The 22,814-nt window shown below is 33.9% G+C and overlaps 1 protein-coding gene across 2 annotated transcripts in view; it reads right to left on the bottom strand.

Moving 5' to 3' along the window:
• Positions 1 to 819: 819 nt before the first annotated feature.
• CDH9 (cadherin 9) overlaps positions 820 to 22,814 on the bottom strand; it is a 134,293-nt gene continuing 112,298 nt past the window's right edge. For both annotated transcript variants that reach the window (XM_044233456.1, XM_044233465.1), the window contains exons 8-12: positions 11,702 to 11,838; positions 11,138 to 11,259; positions 7,214 to 7,331; positions 6,868 to 7,119; positions 820 to 1,824 (exon numbers count right to left, since the gene is read on the bottom strand). In XM_044233456.1, the coding sequence (XP_044089391.1) occupies positions 1,337 to 1,824; positions 6,868 to 7,119; positions 7,214 to 7,331; positions 11,138 to 11,259; positions 11,702 to 11,838 (1,117 nt within the window). In that variant the 3' untranslated portion in view covers positions 820 to 1,336. The remainder of the gene's footprint in view (positions 1,825 to 6,867; positions 7,120 to 7,213; positions 7,332 to 11,137; positions 11,260 to 11,701; positions 11,839 to 22,814) is intronic.

Below are 22,814 nucleotides of genomic sequence, written 5' to 3'. Positions count from 1 at the left end.
TTTATCCTCCAGACTAAACCAAAACAAGTTTTCTGGAAGTCTTTTAAAGATTTACAAATATTATTAGGTGCAATTCTTCCTTTCTCTCTTCTCCTTCTTTCCCATGTCTTAATTTGTCTGTATTCTGTTTTCTGGACAAGTCCCATCATTAGTAAAACTTCACATTCCCTAAGGCTTCTTATCACCAATGGACATGTCACTAAGATTTTCTCAGTTATACAGTGACTTTGAATTTCCTCAGTCAAATTTTCAATTAAAAAAACCCCAAACTCCTCTCTGTTGATACACATTTTAAATGTCACCCAGATTATATCCCATGAATTACCTGACTGTGGAGAAAAAAAATCAGAACTATTACTTTTCGTTCTGAAAACTATTCTATTGAAGGAAGAGTGATTTAGATTTTTTTGTTATCTGCATAACATTCCTTACATACACTTCATACACTCTCCAATAAAGTTCACTGGTTGATTCTACAGAAAAAAAAACAGTATACAAAAAAGTTAATCATTTCCAAGCATATTTATAATAGTTTATATTTCAGAGATCTCACATCTTATCGATGGGTAGATATGAGTGGTTCAATAAACCCTTTTCCATATTTAAGTAGCAGAAGAAAAACATCATTACTTATACTAAAGCTCTTTTACAGTCTTGCTACTTTCAAATTCTAAATCACATGCAGTAACTTAACTGTTTTTTTCCCTGAGTGAATCATGTTTTGCCTATAAAGATGTAAAAAATTTCTGATATAAGTGAGAGCAGAACTGCTTCTAGAAATTAAATAAAATGATATTTATTTTTATAAATACTAGTTTATTTCATAAAAATACAAAAATATAAATATACATTTATAAAAATATGAATGAATTAACACAAAGACATTCTTCAACTAAATAAATATGGCAGTAATAGTCATTCCTATTTCTTTAGGGATATACTTTTTCATATTAATTTACAAAGCAGTTGCACAATGTTTAATAGTAAAGGTGACTGTAAGTCAGTTAAGAAAACATTTATAAAGTCTTTATAGTTAAGGAAAGGCACAAAAAGCCTTTTATGTAATTTTTATTGATTATTGATGTGATATACTTTCCTTCAGAGATTGTTAGGCAAAGAGAGTGAACTGGTTATTATTACTTTTTTAAAAAATCTATATCATTCGTATTCATTCACAGAAACTTACTGATTAAGCAAACCCTTACTAAGACAACACCTACGTATTGTTTGTAATTTCAAATTTTTAAGAATTTCCTCCAAGGAAGAGAATGCGGGCCACTCAATCTAGTAACAAGGAGAGTACTTCCAAAAACATGGATCAAGTCCTACAATACTCTTAATCTCGGTCGCTATCATCACCCCCATACATATCGGCAAGCTTTTTAAAACGAGGCCCCCAGTCGCTGAGGTAATCATAATCTTGGTTACAATCTGCCGTGAGAGACTCCAAAGAACTGAGTGAATCTGCAATGGAATCATTCCCTTCGTAGGCATATGTTGCCAGTGAATCATACGGTGGTGCACTTGGGTCTGAGTCATTTTCTTTTAATCTTCGGTGGATAAAATCTTGTACATCAATATTTTCCCACAGAGGCACAGTCCTCCTTATCTGAAATATAGTTTCAGGCATTACATCCCTTCTAAGTTTACTGTCTTCTCTTGCTTCTGGATTCCTTAATGTGCCAATGTCAAAAGCTTGAGTATCTTCTTCCCCGCCCCCTTCATCGTTGTAGGTCACGATGTTGTCCCGGACATCGTCTTTTGAAATTATCAGAGGTTCCTTTTTCCTCTGCCTCTTCAGTGCAGCAAACAGTACGACTAAAACTATGAACAAAACAACAACAACAACAAGAAAGAGAAAATAGTGAGATTCCATGATTCAGGTTTAAATTAAATATAGCACACTGTGCTGAAGTTGGTTTGTGTGGTATGAGAGATGCTGAGATTTATTTGGACAAAGAGTAACTACCCTAGGCAGATACAGGGTGCCTTGGGCCAATGACTACATGTCCTGCATTGGTAAAGCAATAGATATTACAATCCCTTATTTATTTTCAAGACTCCTATCCTTAGATTTCAACATTGCAAAGGCCTTTTTCAGTTATGGCTGATTCATTTAGCCAACTGTTAATTATGGGATTCCTCATTCCTCTCAACAGTAAGCTTGCTTAAACACAATAAAACTCTAAAGCTACAGTCATTAGTATCCCAAGAGAAATTGAGCACCAATTTAATATTTTCTTAATGACTCAAGGGTATATATACAAAACATTATTCACATATATGCATATGTATGCATTATGTATGTGCATATATTACACATATGCATATAGATATGTGTGTATATATACACGTAAATATATACATGCTACTGATTTAATTCCTTCCAGTAGCTCATATCTGTTTATTTTTTATTTATTTTTATTATGTTATGTTAGTCACCATACAGGACATCATTAGTTTTTGATGTAGTGTTCCATGATTCTTTGTTTGCATATAACACCCAGTGCTCCGTGCAATACGTGCCCTCCTTAATACCCACCACTGGACTCACACATCCTCCCACCCCCCTGCTCAAATCTGTTTAAATTCCTTTATTGACTTGGTTTTGAAAGCCTACTTAAAATCTGAACTATAACTCTATAAATGACAATATAAAATTCAATCTAACTTATCTTTAACCTGTACTCGTCTTACAAGACAGATCAGATGAATTATCTGGTTACTGAAGATTTCCTTGACATATACAGTTGCTTTGGAACTTTCTGGCTAAAATGTTAATTATAATCCCTCTATTCACTCTTCAATGTATTGTTTTTATTATTTACAGACCCATATTATCAAGCTAACTGTGAACTTCCCCACAGAGAATATACTTTCTTGTTTTTTGCTATATTACTGAAATTTAACATATGTGTATATGTGACAGTGAATGTATGCAAAATAAATATGCTCTGCAATTTACACATGCACTTAAAAATATGAAAAAAAAAACCACATGATTTCCAGGATATAAGTTTCTCATTGGAAATGGACCAAGTTCCTAATTTTATATATAAGAAATGTTAAGAAATAAAGTTAATTCCGCTAAAGCACCCTTGCACATTGCATGGGAGAAATAAAAAACAGGTTCCCCTTACTTTGGGCAGCTAAATGTTTTGTCAATACTATTTCTGTTTTAATAAAAAGAAAAAGTTGGCTCAAAATCTGTCATTTCTTTTCTCAATTTTTGTATTGTGATTACACAAAGCAAACTCATTTACATTAAGACCGCATTTCACCAAGGCCTTTGAGTGCCTTATAACTCCATTAAAAGCCTGTCCAATGCTGCTATTATATTGACCAACACACTTTCCTTAGCTCCTACTAATTGGTAGAAAGAATTAAAAAAAATTCATTTGAAGCATCTTCAGTTAACCTCCACAGAATAGGTTATGGGTGATGTGGTATTATATTCAGAATGATCTTGGAGACAATTAAAAAAAAGAGCCTTTTTCAATAAAAATGGAACATATTTTTACTCTTCCCTATTAAAGGATGAAAATAAGTTAATTAATTCCAAGATAGATCTGAAAACCACCAATCTAGTGAATCATGGAGTAAAAAAATGCCCCTTCTAAATTTAATTTTAAATTAATTTATAAATTCTCTACTTTTCTCAAATTTTTATAAATTCTCACTATAAAAGAACAACAATATAGTCAAATTGTTTTAAGGGTTTCTTAGCTAATATAATATTTATTAACTCTCACAAGTGGACCTTAGAATATTCTAAGTTTTTTTTTCTCCTCTGTTGGGTCAAATTCACCTACTTCGTTTCCCCAGCCTGAGGTTATTTATTGACTGGAATTTAGAAAGGTTAAGATAAGGAATAGAAAAAGCGTATTATTATGTTCATTAATCTGTAACTGAAATTTATTTCTATTATGAATATCAGAATATACAGTTACTATAGTGATAGTAAGAGTTATGTGTGACTATTAAATCACTAGAAAGCAGGGCTATTTTATATTGCATTTTAGTTATGACATATCTCAAATGATCATTAGACTTGCACTAGAACAGGGTACATATGACAATAAGCACATTTTGCTTTTATTTCTTGTTTAATTGGATGCACACATTTTCTTTTGTCTGATACATTAATTTAAATTATCATTCTAAATAGTTTCCAGAAGCTTCCTCTGACTCCCAAGGTGTCTTAAGGAACCAAAAAAATTAGAAAAGTCCTGCTTCAGGTTTAAGTCCTTGACTTTGCCTTGTAACATAGACAAACTCTAAGAACTACATTTCTTCAGACTGTAATGGGTAGGTTTAAAGTATCATTGTCCATGCTATATCACTCTCTTGCTAAGAGTAGTCTCTCTTTACTATAGAAACTTAGAAATTTAGTAACTGTGTGCAAACAACAGTTGCTGGCGAGGATGTGGAGAAGGGGAACCCTTGTGAAGTGTTGGTGGGAATACAGACTGGTGTAGCCACTCTGGAAAACAGTACAAGTTAAAAATAGAACTACCCTATGATCCAGCAATTACACTATTAGGTATTTACCAGAGGATACAAAAATACTAATTCGAGGGGATATATGCACCACAGTGTATAGCTGCATTATCCACATAGCCAAATTATGCAAACAGTGCAAGTATCTATCGACAAACAAATGGGTAAAGAGGTGGTATATATCTATACCATGGCTATTACTCGGACATAAAAAAGAATGAAATCCTGTCATTTGCAATGACATGGATGGAGCTAGAGAGGATTATGTTAAGTGAAATAAGTCAGAGAAAGACAAATACCATGTGGTTTCGTTCATATGTGGAATTTAAGAAGCAAAACAGATGAACAAGAGGGAAGCAAACCAGATGAACAAGAGGGAAGCAAACCTCTCAGTAGAGAACACACTGAGAGATGCTGGAAGACAGGTGGGGAAGGGGGTAAGTTAAATGCGTGATGGCGATGAAGGAGGGCACTTGCTGTGAGGAGCCCTGGGTGTTGTATGGGAGGTTGAATCACTATATTGTACACCTGAAACTACTATTACACTGTATGTTAACTAAGTTGAATTTGAATAAAAACTTAAAGATGAAATCACAGCAAAAATGCTTTAGGAAGTTTGATAACAAAACATGAATTAGAACCAATTTTAATTTAAAATAATAGAAAAACACTCCATATATAAGCAGCCAGTTGGGAAGGTAGAAGGGCAGAAAGGTGGCAGACTTTTCAGAATAATGAAACAGCCTTCTAGGATTTCTGCATAATGCAATTTAGTTTCCTAATGTTATGGTATCTCAGTTTGTTTTGGGGGTGCTTTTGTTCCCCCAATTTGTGCATGCTTATCTTTATGTCTGTGTGTATTATCTTAATATAGAAATGTTAAAAATCAAATTTGTAATATACGTATTTCCATGTTGTTAGAAATTAGGAAAGTAGAACTGTGTGAGCAAATAAAGTATAGTATCAGTAGCACTTAGCCGAAAGGGGAGCCAAAATTTTATTTTCCGTGGGGAGACAAAAATATTTTACAGAAGAGTTGAACTTTCCAGCAGCAGTTCCGAGATGTGGATTGGTGGTATGAATATTCTAAAGCACCCTGAGAAAATGTTTTTCTAAATAGTTGGATCATTTTAGCTGAGACAAATGTTTTCCCCTCACTTTTCATCAATCCCCCACTGAAGTCCTGCAAGGGTATCTGGCCAAAGGGATTTCATCCAGATAGCTTGAAAGGATTTGCAGTGAAAAGGAGCCAGCACATATGAGCACTGAAACATAAATTTGGCTGCCTCTCACGCCCTAAGCATAAGCATTTTGGATGAATATTTGATGGAAACAATTTTGGGGGAAATGTTTTACAGTGGAACAACTGTTTAATTGAATTAAATTGTTGTCCTGTGAGGGCATGCTCAAATAAAACATTTGCTATTGAAAGCATGACTTTAGAAAACATTGCGGGACTAGGTATGACCACAATGTCATAGTGATATTTTTAAAAAATGAACTTAAACTTTTATTTTACACCTATGTTTCACAAATTACATGAATAAAAAGTTTATCTTATCTTGACAATTTAAATTCACTTGCCAATTAGGTGTCTAATATACATAATTTAATATTTTGTATATTAGTAATTTTGTTTACTAATTTTATTAGTAATTTTGTTTGTAATTTTATTAGTAAAGGTAGTCTTTGTTTTTGAGAATAATGGTTTAGAAGGAAAATTCTGAAATAGACTTATCTGAGTTTGAATGCTCGTTAAAACCTTTCTAAATGAGTGAATTTATATGTTAGTTAGTCTTTCTTGAGAAGAATCAAAGTATTTATCTTACACAGTTGATATGAAAATTAAATCAGTTATAAAATTAAATATCTTAGAACAGTGGCCATGGTTCATTAGCTCTAAGCAGTATAATTAATATAAAATAGATTTAAAATATGTGTCTATATGTGTATATAGCACTAGCTATTATCTTTTGTTTTTTTAAGATTTTATTTATTTATTTGAGAGAGAGAGAGACAGAGTAAGAGAGCATGAGAGGGGAGGTCAGAGGGAGAAGCAGGCTCCCCATGGAGCTGGGAGCCTGATGTGGGACTCGATCCCAGGATTCCGGGATCATGACCTGAGCCGAAGGCAGTCACTCAAGCAACTGAGCCACCCAGGCGCCCTTATCGGTTTTTTAATCTCTGGAAAGCTAGACCTATCTCAGAGAGAACACATTTTTTTTTTCTAATAGAAGGAACCATTTTATAAAAAGTTAACTATTTCAACCTTTAGCCTTAAAGAAGTGTGCTTTTTGGTTGCACCATCCCTGAATGAGAAGGGAGAGACTTATTAGAGTGAAATGAGCATTCGGAAGTGTAGCTTACCAAGTAGGATGATGACACAAAGAAGGATGGCAATGAGGGCCCCCGTGCTCAGGCCAGCTGCTAGGACCAAGGCCTCTGCATTGCAGGACTGCATGTTTCCTTGATGATCACAGGCACACACGCGGATAGTGAGTGTGCCGGTGCTGCTCTGAATTGGATAATCATTGTCAAAGATTAAAATCGGCAGCAGATAGGTGCTCATTTTGTTGCGGCTGTACCCATCCTTTCGAGTCATGATTCCTGCTGTATTATCTAGGGGGGAGAAAAAGTGAGGGAGAAAAAACTCAGACCAGTTTTTAATTTTGCATCTGAAGGTCTCAGTTTTAGCTTAAAAAATGTTCTATACCTTTATTATCTACAATGGTGAAGTTCGGATTGAGAGGAAATTCTGGTACCGGTTCAAAGAAAAATTTGTGGCCTCGGGGAGGGTCGTCTTTGTCCATGACACTGACAGTCTGAATCAACTGAAACCAAATCAATAAATTAAATAAGGCACAACGAAAAGCAACTCTTGTTGTTATAGGACATTTTAAGTCAGTGTTTGTGTTTTAAAGATATCATTGACATTAAAGAAAGAAAGAACAGGCCATTTTCAGAAATTATGCCAGAGCTTTTTATGGTTCAGTGTAGTGTAACAATTAGCTAAGGTTAAAATATGTTCATCAAGTATGACTGTGCAAGGTGTCTCTATGATCACTTTCTGATTCTTGGCCCCTGGAATATCCAACCTCAAAGAACAATTTAATCAGTCCAACATCTATCTTTTTTTTTAACATTGTTAGAAAGCACCAGTCTGTTTTATTAATAATTGGTTACTAATCTGTTGCCTATACTAACTAACGATTGTCTCAAAGGCAGAGAACATAACAGATGCATTTAAAAAAAAAAAACAAAAGTGATTAGCACAGCTACTCCTACAGATCAAGAACACTATAAATATAGTTTTGGAAAAATAAGCAATATGGTACATAATACCAGAAAGCAAAAGATTCTAAAGTGATGGGACAATCTGACTACGATCATATTGCATATTTTATTCAAAGTTCTGTTTTTTTTCTTTTAATGGTATTTGTAAAGTATAGGAAGATATACAAATAATGCCTTTAATATTTCATAAAATTAGGTCAAAGTTGAGAAATTACAACACCTCTTAACTGTACTCACTGTAAGTCAGAAGTGTGCCTTACTGTGAAGAGGGAGCAGCAAATAACGAGTCAGTCAGAAAAATTCTATTGAGCATTTTATAGGGAAAAAGCGCTACGCTACACATTGGGGTGCCTGTTTTTCTAGTCATGGGTCTGCAATCTGGTGTGACTTGAAATCAACAGCCATTTAATTACTTTTACTTTCAGATTTCTTTTCCACAAAAAGAAAGAGTTGCACCACTTCAGGTGTAACAGTGCAACTTCTGTGATGAACAATTATTGGAATCTCACAGCAGTTTGACATGCCTATTGTCTCGGTTATTGTGTACCCTCTACAGCCATACTAACCTGAGTACTCACGAGTCAATACCCTTTCCCCTTTACTTTAATATTAACTAGGATTTCATTCATTTTATTGGCAGAGAGTCATGGAAGCTTACTTTTGTTTATACAATGCCTCTGAAGGTGCACAATTATTAATGCAAATGTAATGCACATTTTCTCTTTAGGAGATTGGGTCATGACCTAGAAAAAAATACTTTTAGTACTTAAATACTTTTGTTTAACCTCGTGTTCCAGATTGGCAATGATATGTCTAATTTTTAGGAATATTTTAGACATACAACATCAGTCCTATGGTTATATGGCTGAGTTCTTAAAATGATTAGATGAGCCACTGTTTATGCATATTTTAACAGAAAATACATATCAGTAAGCTTAAACTATATTTTCAGCCTTGTTAATTTCAACAAGCAAATCGATTTCTGCCAAGTATATGAGCAATGACAGAAATTTTAATAGTATATATTAGAATAATTATTAGTTAATATCAATATACTTTATCATTGTCAAATACTAATTTTAATGTGTATCAATTACTCACATGGGTCACCAGAAGAAAAGCATATTAATAGGCAAATAAGTCAAGACTATGTATATGCTATTGTCAATTGACTTGTCTCTCCAAAATATATGTTCAGATCCTAATTACCAGTACCTGTGAATGTGATCTTATTTGGAAACAGGCTCTTTGTAGATGCCATCAAGTTAAGATGATGCCGTAGGATTAGTGTGGGCCCTAAACCAATGAATGGAGTCTCATAAGAAGGGGGAAATGTGGATACAGAGAAATAGAAAAAGAATGTCATGGGACTGTGTGCACAGAGACTTGGAGTAATTCTTAGAATCCAAGGAATGCCAGTGATTTCTGGCAATTCCAGAAGTTAGGAAACAGAGTCCTCTCCTAGAGTCTTTACAGAGAGGACAGACTGCTGACACCATTGATTTCAGACCTCTAGCCTCCAGAACTGTGGGAGACCACATCTCTGTTATTTTAAGCTCTCTAGCTTGTGGTAGTTTCTCATAGTAGCCTTAGGAAACTAATACATCTGTGAAGATTATTTTAAAATGGCCACACATTTATAAAAAAATGTTCAGCCTGAATAATTTGGGAAGAATCCATGTTAAAATTATTATGAGATATTACCATTGGGTGGACACTTAAAGTCTAGTGTTCCAATAAATAGGCAAAACGCTAGGTAAATGAACTATTTGGGAAGCTGTTCGGAGGCACTGGTGAGTATTTATATATACAGTTTAATTATTCTTGCTTCAAAGGTTGTATCAAAGGAAAAGAGTACCAGGTAGTGTATAAATAGAAATGTATTATAATGCTCATTATAGTGCTATCTGCTAGAGTAACATTGTGTTTATAAACCAAATTTCTGTTAGTAAGTGGATAGTTGAATGACCTAATTAATGTATAGCTATACTATAAAACTTCAGCATCAAATTAAAAAGAATCATGTACTAAATTGAGAGTATGTCCACTACATGTTGCAAAGTGAAAAAAGAAAAACAATTTTTAATCCAAATAACTGTGTAATGATTCTTTTTGGCAAATAATGACAATACCCCATCTTTATTCTTGGGTATGCAAGTGGAATCTCTGTCTTGGTCTGCTTGTTTGGGTTGCCATGAAAATCACTGCAGCCTGGATGGTTTCAATAACAGAAATTTATTTTCTCACAGTTCTGGAGACTGGAAGTCTGAGATCAAGGTGCCAGCTTAGCAGGTTTTTGATGCGAGCTCTCTTTCTGGCCTGCAGACATCTTTGCTACCTTCTCACATTGCCTTTCCTTTGAGTGTGTGCAAAGAGAGAGAGACCGTGATCTCTCTGGTGTCTCTCCTTTGAAGGACATTAATCCTCTCCAATCAAAGCCCCAACCATAGGATCTGATTTAACATTCATTGCTTCCTTAGAAGCTCCATTGCTAAATATAGCCATATTGGGGCCTAGGGCTTCAGATGAACATTTGGTCCATTGCAATCCTCACTGGAAGAAAAGGAAGACAGTACTTCACTTTTATTTTCTATATTTAAATAGACACAATAGAATTATATATGATTCTTAACATCTATCTACTTTTTCTTTAAAGAAGTATCTAAATAACTTGTTAAAATTTCTTTCTGTGAAATTTGTGCAGTAGCTGTCATTTATAAAATACCATATTAGTGCCAAAAATGATTTGGCACTGCATTTGCTTAAAGTTACTTTAGAGATCTCTTATATATTAAGGGGAATTTGCAAGAGGACTTTGTAACTCTTGTACAATCTCATTTTATCTCAATAATGTTAAAGTTGAAAAATCACAAAGTATAATTTATCAAACCAAAATATCCTGCCTGAGATTAAAAGAGGAAAAATATAATCAATGAGACAATTATTGTGATTCCCTTTATACTAACCCAGAACAATTTCATTTTCATACTTCATGTTTTATTTAGTAATATATTTCCATTCTATTCTTGAATATAACTCAGTATCAGCATAATTATGAATCCAGGGAAGAACTTTCCATATATATATTCATTATATACCCAGTATATAAATTAAAGCATATATTAAAACTTTTCCTATTACATATGACTTTCATAATAAGAACAACTTCAGAAGTCATCTGATTAGATCAGTGTGAGTGTTTTGGTAAGGGTAGATGAACATGTGACCAAGAGGACTGACGAGGGTTTGCATAAAAAAAAGTTGGTGCAAGTGAATTAATATAACGTTATCTGCCTTTGTGAAGAGGAGATATATTTTTAAAGTTTATAATAATTTTATTTACCTGCCCAGGTTTTGCATTTTCACAAACAAATGTTTCATAGTACATGGCAAATTCCGGAGCATGGTCATTTATATCTAGAATTCTGATGAAGACAGGGATGTGGCTACTTTGTTTTGAGTTATCTGCAACGAGAACATGTGTAAGACTTCAGTCTCATTTACAGAGAAGCATTGATACCACTCACCCCATTTGTAACTTAGCAACAGATCATTTCTGTGGTATTCACTTTCTCAATTGGATTGCTGATGAATAGTTGAGCTTTCTTACATGGTCCAGATGGAAAGCATGATTAAAAAGAGGAGAATATGATTGAGAATGAAGTATTATTTGTCAGACATAATTTTCGTAGACTAATTATTTTTAGGAGGTTAGACTGTATTTCTATCTTAGAGTAAGGCGTAAAAGAATATCAAGTGTAAAAAGTGGATATTCGATAGTCATTAAAATAATACAAGTATCCAACACAGTCTGATGTTGCTAATGATAAAATCATTCAAGAAATAGAGTCTACTTAATGTTATTATTTTACCACTTCGGTGTTCAGGTGGATTATTTCCCACTCACTTATTTCTGTGGCTGTAATGGTGATGTTGTGCCAAGGAGATGATTCCCGATCGAGGGGTTTCAAAGTGAAAATAGAGCCATTTTCGGAGTGAATGCTAAAAATCCGGTCCATATCAGTATGCCGATCAATAGAGTATCTGGCAGAAAAGAGATTCAAGAATCTAGGCGTTAAGATTCTTAATTCATCTGCTGTTTCTTAATGTTATAGGCAATTTAAGCAATGTTCTCATAGAGTCATGACCAGTAAAGTGCTGACTACTTTCAAGAATTTTTGCTTAATATAATTGTCATTTACACGGTTTGATATATTTGGCCTTTTCCATCACTACTCTTCTATGATTATATGTACTTTAGAGTTATTATTTATACTCCTGAGTCCTTGTGGCAACCTTTAAGTGAGTTTTTAATTGTCACTTGATTTGCTTAACCTATCATAGACCTGTTGCGGTGCCTGAAACATAGTAATCAGTCATATTAAATTTGATAGAGTCAATTGCATTAGATAAATTAAAATTATGCTAAAAAACATAAGATCCTGTGTCCACGGAGTCCTTATGACTGTAAGTGAATAGAGAGAAGCTGCTGTAAAGTACATTGCTCTTGAATGGCTCTCTATTCAAGGAACATCTCAGATGAATCAAAGGTTATCCTCCAATCTATTCCTCTGAGCTATTGCAGATAAAAATGAAATGACATATTACACAGAGTTTTATGACTCTTTTCTTCAAGGCTGGCTATGGACGATGTCATCATAAACTTTGTATTACTCCGTGGTTGGCAAAATAATGCCTCCCCGCCTCCCCCAAAGGATGTCCACCTCCTAATCCCTGAAACCTGGGACTCTGTTACTTTACCTGGTGAAAGTAACTTTGTAGATGTGATTAAGCTTAAAGTCACCAAGAAGGGAGATTATTCTTGATTATCTAGATAGGCCTAAACTAATCATATGAACCATTTAAAGTGCAAGAAAAAGGCAGAGATGGGGTCTCGAGAAATAAGACAGGAGGAAAAAAAGAAATTTAAAATATGAAAAGGACTTAACCTCTCACTGCTGGTTTGAGGACAGCGGAAAGGGACCGCATGCCAAAGAATACAGGTGGCCTCTAGAAACTCAGAATGAACCTTGAGCTGACAGCAAGAAAATAAGAATTTCAGATCTACAGCTGCAAAGAACTGAAATCTGCTAATAACTTGAGTGAGCAAGGAAACGATTTATCTCCTACAGTTTCCAGACAGGAATGTGGCCCTGTCCACACAAACACCATGACTTCAGTCCGGTGAGACTCATCCCAGATCTCTGACCTATAAAACGGTAAGACAATAAATTTGAGTTGCTTTAAGCAGCAAGTTTATGGTAATTTTTAATGACAGCAATGGAAGGCTGCAGTATACTTATAAGAAAGATCTTTTAAAAAAACAGCTTATAATAAAATCCTTTCATTATGTCAGGCCGGATTAGGCTATACTAACACTTTATGTCTGTTTGAGATTTCTGCTGAGTGTCTAATTAAGCCGTATAGGAAAACAAGTTTTTCTTAAACATTACTGTTCAAATGAATTACATTAGGATCTTGTTAAGAACAGATTCTGATTCAGTAGGTCTGATGTTGGAGCTGGATTTTTATTTCTAATAAACATCCTAGGCCAATTGCATGTTATAAGCCTACCAACAAGGCTTACACAGTAAGGTCATATACAATGGAATTAACTGGTTAGAATAAAGACAGAAAAAGAAAAAAAAAAAAAGGGAGAAAACTAACAGACTAAACAGCATCCGGTATAGTTCTCATTTTTCTGGGTATCTTATTAACTTCAGTTAGCAAATGAACTCCTTTTTGATCTGGTGAATTGGGAAATTATAACTCCCATTATAAATGTAATATATTCAGTATCAGGCACTGACTTTGACAAACATGTAAGTAATAGGTATTGAGCAGCCAATGTTATAAACATAAAATATTTGTAATTTTAAAAAATATTGGATGAAAATCTATTTATCTAAATTCGTTGATTTTTGTTTGTTTGTTTGCCTTGGTTGTTCTAATAAAGAATCCATGACTTAGTCTATTGTTATAAGAACTATACTGAAATTAAGAGATCCATTAGTAAACTCAGCTTGCCAAAATAATTGTAATAGCTTAACATCACGGGGTTTGCCTGATTTATTTTCTGCTAAACTTTATCAAAAGAGTTTCTCAGACTGACAGATACTATTTCAAAGTGAGTATTTGAGCATGTGGGCAAAATATATACATATACTGGATTTTTTAAAAAGATTTTATTTATTTATTAGCAGAGAGAAAAAGAATAAGAGGGAGCAGTGGGCATAGGGAGAAGCAGACACTCTGCCGAGGAGGGAGCCTGACACAGGGTTTGATCCCACTGGGATCATGACCTGAGCTTAACACAGACACTTAACCAACTGAGGCACACAGGCGCCCGTATATAATTTATCTCAAATATGGAATAGCTAAAAGCTTTACATAGTTGCTTTCAGGTTCCTTTCTGTACCTAGTCTCAAAATATAAAACCAAACCCTTCACCTTCTTGTCCTTTGGAAGGGTTGTGTGGTGGGCAATAGAGCCACAGAAAAATGGTGGTATCTTCTCACTTTTTCAATAATCATAATTGTAATTTTCCTACATGGTGTTATGAGAAAATTGGGGAGATTTTTGATATTTGGTCAAATTATTGATTATATGATTTATGGTCACTGCTGAAAAGTAGCTGTACTTCTGGTGTGGGAACTCCTAAAAAGATAGAAGATAACTAGAAGCTAGATACAAAAATAAATATATAAAATACACAAGGTGTATATGTATATCTCCCACAAGCAAAATTTATATCAGGTTTTAACCAGCAATTCATTTCAGACAAGGATCTGAAAGCTTATTAAAAAAATAACTATTAATGTACTAAAATTGAGGATGACAGTCATGTTAGATTTTCTCTTCTAAATCTCTATTGCTTAATAAATGCTGACATGGAAAAAAGTACAGTGCTTCCTATATCTAGGTGTCAAGCCTCATACAATTTTAGTTCCTAACATGGGCTAGGAAAGCCAATAGAACATTTTTAAAGGTTTTACTTAAATAATTAAATACTTCCACCAAACTCTGCTAATGAATAAAACAAACCTAAAATGAACACAAAGAAAGCAGTGCAAAAAAAAGAATATATATATAATATATATAATACATAATATATAATATATAATATATAATATATATCAATTTATTATAAATATATAATATATTATATATAATACAGATACATATATATTATTATATATAATATGTATTATATATAAATTCATAATATAAATTTATATATATATTATATATATATATCTCTCAACCACATCTATGTATTGAGTGGAATTCAATTTATAATATTTGCCTGAATATATTTCTTTTGATTGTTGGAGAAGTCAGTAGCTAGCCATTATCTGCTATGGCTAATCAGACATTGGATTTTTTTTCCTACTGTTAGCATTAAAGATCAAAATGAAAAATAAAATTTCTTTGTACTCATTGTTATTTGCCCTGGAGATTAGCATGGGGCTTTCTATGATTGAGGAATAGATAACAATTCTAACTTTATGCAAGTGCAGCTTTGATATGCCAGGAGATTATGTGGCATCAGAATAAGTTTCTGACTATCCTATTTGTAGATTCAGTCTTGAAAAGTACCACTTTCCAAGTGAAGATTTCATGGTGAAGAGCCACTTCGACAATTTAGAAATGGCTCACTATAACACTAACACTGAACAATTCCAGGTACATATTCAGAAATTTGCCCTGGTGCAAATGATGTCTCACAATTTGTCAAAGCCCAGTGATAACTGTCTTTTATTCAGCAGTCCACATTCTGTTTTCATCACAGAATGGGACATTCTGGTTTACCTATTAGTAATAAATACATTGGATTACTGCAGATGACCCGAAAGAGCTTGATAAACAACACAGGACAAAGCTATCTTCATATTCCAGCAGATGGCCTATTAAAACAACACTATTTTATTCATCTCCTTACATTTAATTTTGATCAGTTAGTTAAACAAAAAGAAGGCTGCTGGCATAACTTCTTACGTGAAACAAGATCTGCAGAAACAGCAAATAAACGGAAAAGAGAACAAGAGAACTGACTCTGTGGAAGCTGAATCTGCTTCAGTTTGTTTGCTTTTCATTTTTCATGTTCTACCGTTAAGAATCCAACACATATCAGATCCCTGTATTTTCATCTATCACAGTAAAACACGTAAATTAAAATACAAACATCAGAACAGATCAGTAGTATGCAGAAATGTGTCAGGGGTAGTACTTCTCTTCCTTTACTGAATGCCACGTACATCTTCCACCCACTAAGTCAATATTATTAGGCTATTAATTTGCTCTTTTCTTTCTAGCTACTGCATTCCAGAAATGTGTTTTCTATCTATGAACTATGAAACTTTCACTGCTCTTCAAAAAGAGAATGTGACTTTATAGTACTTGAGCAAATAGTTCAAATCTTTTTTTTCCAAATATTAATGGCATGATTTTAAAATAAATGAATATTATTTTACTCTCTCTAATAAAATCAAAGTATTAGAATATTAGAGAAACACTGACACACACACACACACACACACACACACACATCCATTTATTCACTCATTTCAGCTTAGGGTAGAATCATGTACATTTATTGAAGCATAGAAGCGTTTCTTTCCAGCAAGTTTTTTGTGTACTTACTTCTCAGTTTGACTGCAGTAGAAAAGATTTCTTCTAAAATTTGCTGAACTTTAAATATGTTGAGCATTAAATAGGTGTGAAATGAGACAGCATGTTCTTTCAGAACCTGTAAAGCTATAATCAGCCCTATAACTTGGGAAATCCATGATTACTAATGAGGTGAAACAGAGCTGACAACAGCTGCTAATTGTAATCATAATCTCATGTTGCAAGCGGCAGATGTATTTCAGAAAATATGTTTGATGAACAGATTTACTGGTGGGTGAGAAATAGTTCCTAAGATTTCCCTGGAAAATATTTCTGCATGTTGCTTATCGTAGCCCATTTCTGCTGTGGGGATCAATTCTCCTTCTAAATTCTATAGGAGCAAACGAAAGTGTCACATATTACATGTTGTCTCCTTGTTGAATTATTGCTAGTTTCTCACAGTGTAGTAAGGTATCTAAAGGTTTTGTGTGTGTGCATGTGTGTGTGTGTATTTCTTTATATAAACAGGAACCAGCCTGTCCTTATCCTGAGGAAATTCCAGATATAGGAAGGGATATACCTGTATAGACTGGGTGAATTATATATCCATATCTATTTCTATATCTGTATCTATATCTAATCCATATACATATATATGTATATATATACATTATATATGATATATAAAGATAGACTGCAACTAAATTTCCAGCAATCATGTATCCCCTACACAATAGTGTGTTATTTATATAATAGAAGTTTATTGAGAAGGCTAATGGCATTATCAAATATTTACAATTAATAAAAATACATAAACCTATATGTATATTATAATGATCTCTACTTACTAAAGTTGGTTAGGTGATTGATAAATGGAAACTTTCAATACCTGATAAAAGTAGAGTAAAATACCACTGAAGTATCTATTGAGAGAACAATTTAATAGATGTCTTCTTCACTGCAAAACTTCCTATGCAAGTGACCAAATTATATAACTAAAAACATGTTTTAAAAGTATTTTGGGGTGCCTGGGTGGCTCAGTGGGTTAAGCTGCTGCCTTCAGCTCAGGTCATGATCTCAGGGTCCTGGGATCGAGTCCCGCATCGGGCTCCCTGCTCAGCAGGGAGCCTGCTTCCTCCCCTCTCTCTCTGCCTGCCTCTCTGCCTATTTCTGATCTCTCTCTGTCAAATAAATAAATAAAAAATATTTTTAAAAAAAGTATTTTGAATGTCCCTTTTTAGCAACTGTAAAATAACAAGGAATGGATTTACTAGTCCCCCCCTACACACATACGCACGCATACACCCACACACCCCACTAACACTAAATGAAATATATGAAACTAAATGAAAATTATTTTTGAAGGATTACACACCAGCGAACAATGACAATAATCCCAGAGAAAAGAGAAAGATAGGATGTGATCCATAAAACTTCCTAGTTTGCTGCCAGGGAGAGGTTCCAGACAATAATACAGGAAATGAGATCCCAGATGGAGTCTGTCAATCCCCTGCGTTCAAGCTGGTAGTCCATGTTGAGGTCAAAGTCTAGAATTTGAAAGGCTGAGTAATTCATGGGAGAGAGCTCCACAAAGCGGGAACTACTGAAATCTAAAGAAAATATAACTCAAGTTTTCAGCTAAGTTCTGATCAGAAAATATTTGGATACAGCTAAAGTGAAACAATAGAAGTAATCAATCACAAGGATTAGGAGGGAGAAAAAACTGTGAACTGGCATGTTACTGGGAATAGTTCTGTTTCCACCAACCTAAGAGGAGAAATTCATAACTTGTGGGGCATTGGTAGACTACTCAGGAAGGTCTTACTTGATTTACGGGGCATAATTAGGTCTAGAAAAAAGGGCTGCTAATAAAGCACAAAAGCCAGGTCCAAAAGATTAAGATGTTGTGAGTAATTTAAACACACATCTGAAAAAATAAATAAATAAATAAATAAATAAATAAACACACATCTGAGAGGTGCCTGGACGGCTCAGTTAAGCGACTGAGCATCTGCCTTTGGCTCAGGTCATGATCCCAGGATCCTGCTCAGCGGGGTGTTTGCTTCTCCCTCTGCCCCGCCTCCTCCCCCTGTTTGTGCGGACTTTTTCTCTCTCTCCTCTTTTTCTCTCTCTCTCTCTCTCACTAATGCTATCTCTCAAATAAATGAAAAAAATTAAACACATCTGAATGCAACTCAAGAGTATATATGAAGATGCAAAGCTAAAAAAAAAAAAAAAAGTAAATGCAAAGCTACTTAACACTAAACACAGTAAAACCACAGTGTTTGTCATCAAGTAAAAAATTACAGGCATGCAAAAAACAAGAAAATATGACTTCCAGGAAAAATCTGTCAATCGAAAACAACCCAGAAATAACTCTTCCAGAGAAGAGATTATAATCTACGAAATGAAAAAAATACTCTAGATGGAATTAAAGCAGGTTAGATATTGAAAGAAAAAAAGATTAGTAAACGTGAAGATGAAGATGAATGGGAATGATTTAGAATGGCTAAAAGGGAAAAAAAAAAGAAGATAAACAGCACCAGTGCACTGTATTGCACATATAGGAGACCTAGCATAATTATAATTAAATGCCCTTAAAGAGAAGAATATAGGGCAAAAAATATTAAAGGGACTTGCTGGAAACTTTTCCAAGTTTGAGGAAAGCCATAAAAATCACAGATTCAGGAAGCTTTATAAACTTCAAGTACAAAATAGTTGAAGCATATTATAGAAAGTTACATCATAATCCAATTGCTAAAACCAGTGACAGAAGCTAAGAGCATCCTGTGACACAACTGACAGGAAGAGAAAAATAAACATTAAGGACAATGCAAAATTTTTATTGTATTGGTACAAAAACCAACAACACATCTAAAGGTGTACCTAGAGGGAAATTTATTTATCACTAAAATGCACATACGAGAACAATAGCAGGTCTCAAATCAATGACCTTGGTTTCTGACTCAAAGACATAGACAAGAAGAGCAAATGAAACTCAATGTAAGCAGAAAAAAAGAATGAAGATAGGAGCAAAAAAGAGAAAAAAAAAACTACTGAAAAACCAATATAACTTGTTCCTTGAGAAAATCAATCAACTAAAAAGTCTAGTCATGCTGGCCAACAAAAAAAGAAAGTAGCTACAAATTAACAATATCACTAATGGCTATCATTACTAGAGTATCAAAAGGATAATATAAATATTATGAAGAACTTTTTTCAACTGTGATGAAATTAAAATTCAACTTTTTTCAACTGTGATGAAACTGAAAGATGAAGAAAAGGGGGAAAAAAAGCCAAGCCAGGTCATGCAAGAATTAAGAAAACCTGAAGAGCCTTACAACTACTAAGAAACAGAATTTATAGCTCTAACTCATATAAAAAAAAATAATGCAGTCCTTTGCCTTTAAATTCTGCCAAATGTTTAAGGAAAAATAACGTCAATTCTATGCAAACTCTTCAAAAAAATTAAAAGAGCCTCTTATACTTACGGCTGCATTGTGTGAGACAGTATTACCGTGACACCAAACCCAAACAGACATTACATGAAAACCAAACTATAAAATAATGTCCCCGTAAAAATAGGTGCAAAATTATTTTTAAACTTCAGTAAACTGAATTCAACAGTGTATAATGATTATAGTATAATGCAGCTAAGTGGCCTTTATCCCAATAATACAGAACTTGTTCAGTATTTAAAAAATAAATCAAATAATACATCATTTTTACTCTATGGCCATCTCAGTAAACACAGAGAATACCATTTGACAAAATCCAAACTCTGTTCCTGATAAAAATACTTAGATCAAAAGGAATAGAATAAAATTGACCCTGCAGATGGCATCACACTGAATGATGAAAGACTAAATGATTTCATTATAAGACAAGGTAGAAGGTTAAGGATATCTGCTCTTATTACTTCTTAACATCGGTTTGGAGGTTTTTGCCAGTGCAATAAAGCAATAAAGAGAAATATAAAAAACGTTTTTTGTAGACATAAAAAAACACAAAACACAGCTGAAAAAAATCCCTCTATAAGCAGAGAAAATATATTCCTTTGGGTTAATAGATTCAGTTCATTAGGATGGCATCAATTCTGCGCACATTACACACTTAACACAACTCAAATCAAAATTCTAGCAGACTCTTTTGTAGCAGTTTATATATGAAAATATAAAGGACCTAGAATTACCAAACAAACTTAGAAAAAAAAAAGTTGAATGACAAGTAATATTTAATTTCAAGATTTTTTATAAAGGTACAGAAAACTGTGATTTTGCAAACATAGATAAATACATAATTGGAATAGAAGAGAGAGTCCAGACTTAGACCCATATATACATGTGCAATTGAATTTTAACAATGGTGGGAAGGCTATTCAGTGACAAGAATAGTTTTTGCAACTCGTGATGCTAGAAACGTTGGGGATCCATATACTAAAAAGCAAAAGAACTTTGATCCATACCTCATACAATAGAAAATTAGCTTAAAATAAATCATAGATGTAAATATAATACTGAAAACAGTAACATTCCAGAAGAAAACATGGAATAAGAATTCTGGAATCAGGCAGATGTTTTGTATATAAGGCACTAAAAACTCATCCATAAATTAAAAGTTAATAAATTAGATTTCATCAAAATTGAGAGTTTTGAAAGTTTATGGGAATGTAAATACAGGGCACTAAGTGAGAAAAAATATTTGTAATCACATATCTGATAAAGGACTTGTATCCATTGTGCGAAGTGGTGCGTGTATAGGTATGTGTGTGTATGTATCTCCAAATCAATAATAAGGAAGTAACACAGTAAAATCTAAGCAAGTAGTGAATAAATACTCCATCAGAGAACACATATGAGTGGCACATTAAGCATACAGAAAATGTTCAACATCTTTGGTCACATGCCAATAAGATACTATTATACACCTATTAGAATGGCTGTGATTAAAAAGGCTGATTTTTTATGGTACAATCATAACTCTAATAGTTATTTACTCAAGAAAAGTGAAAACATGTAACTATGCAAATTCTGATGCACAAATGTTTGTATATATACTTAAATACAAATGTATATAAAGGTATTGCAATATCCAAGTATTTGAAACAACTTAAAATTGATCAGTGAGGGACGCCTGGGTGGCTCAGTGGTTTAGGCCTCTGCCTTCAGCTCGGGTCATGATCTCAAGGTCCTGGGATCAAGCCCCACATCGGGCTCTCCACTCAGCAGGGAGCCTGCTTCCCCCTCTCTCTCTGCCTGCCTCTCTGCCTACTTGTGATCTCTCTCTGTCTATCAAATAAATAAATAAAAATCTTTAAAAAAAAAATTGATCAGTGAGCAGATAAGCAAAATGTGGCATCTCTGAACAATGAAATACTTTTCAGCAGTTGGAGGGATAAACTATTAATGCACATAACAACATGGAAATATCTCAATATGGTTATGTAAGTAAAACAAGTTAGACAACAGAGAATACTTTATGATTGTGTTTGTACAAATTCAAGAAAACCCAATCTAATCTAATCTAATCTATATTGACAGAAGCCTGATCAGTGTTTGCCTGGGGGCTGGAGGATGCGTTTTAGGAAGTTTAGGAGGGAGGTATTAAAAAGTACATGAGCAAACTTTGGGGGGTAAGATATATGTTCATTATCTTGATTTTGCTGTTGTTTTAGTGGGCATATGAATATACAAAAGTTGATCAAATCATACAAATTAAAGTTGTGCAATTTATTGCTAGTCAGTAATACCTCAATACATTTGTTTAAAAAGAATAAAAAGATTGTAATTTTCTAAGTTAACATGTCTATAGTTGGAGCTTATGAAATTCCCTATTGTGGGCAATGGGAAAAATGAAGGGAAACTAGACCAAATTCTGAGGAACAAAAACCATGTTTTGCCCTTTGCATAATTTTGTCCCTGAGGGATCTGCCTTGTATAACTGAAGTCAGTCCAATTAGTCTACAAATGAGGAACATTATATTAATTATCTCTAATTAGTAAACAGGTCATTAAGAAAGAAGGGTATGTCTGCCAAAGAACTGGCTATGCATTCGGATCAACAATAGTTTGAATCCTCCGTCTGTTTATTTGTGTAATGTGTGTCCTTTAACCCTTCGCATCTCAATTTATTCTTGTATAAAATTTGGGTGCTAACAGCTATACCTGCCTAATAAAGTTATGGTGAGGCTTAACTGAGCTAATAAATATAAATCTCTTTAGACTCTCTAGCTTATAGCAAGTGCTCAATAAATGGTAACAGTAATTTTACAGAGGAAGGGATAGGCAAAATGTTTGATGGTCTGGTATCATGAATTTAATGCCACAGCTGGATATAGCTATATCCATCTTCACCCACCCAGCCTATCCATTTATAACTGTATTTGCATTCCCTTTAAGAACCACACGTAG

The sequence above is a fragment of the Neovison vison genome, chromosome 1 (assembly GCF_020171115.1).
Source record: "Neovison vison isolate M4711 chromosome 1, ASM_NN_V1, whole genome shotgun sequence".
Classification (NCBI taxonomy): domain Eukaryota; kingdom Metazoa; phylum Chordata; class Mammalia; order Carnivora; family Mustelidae; genus Neogale; species Neogale vison.
The sequence above is the reverse complement of the archived record's forward strand: the minus strand, read 5'-3'. Positions and strand labels throughout refer to the sequence as shown.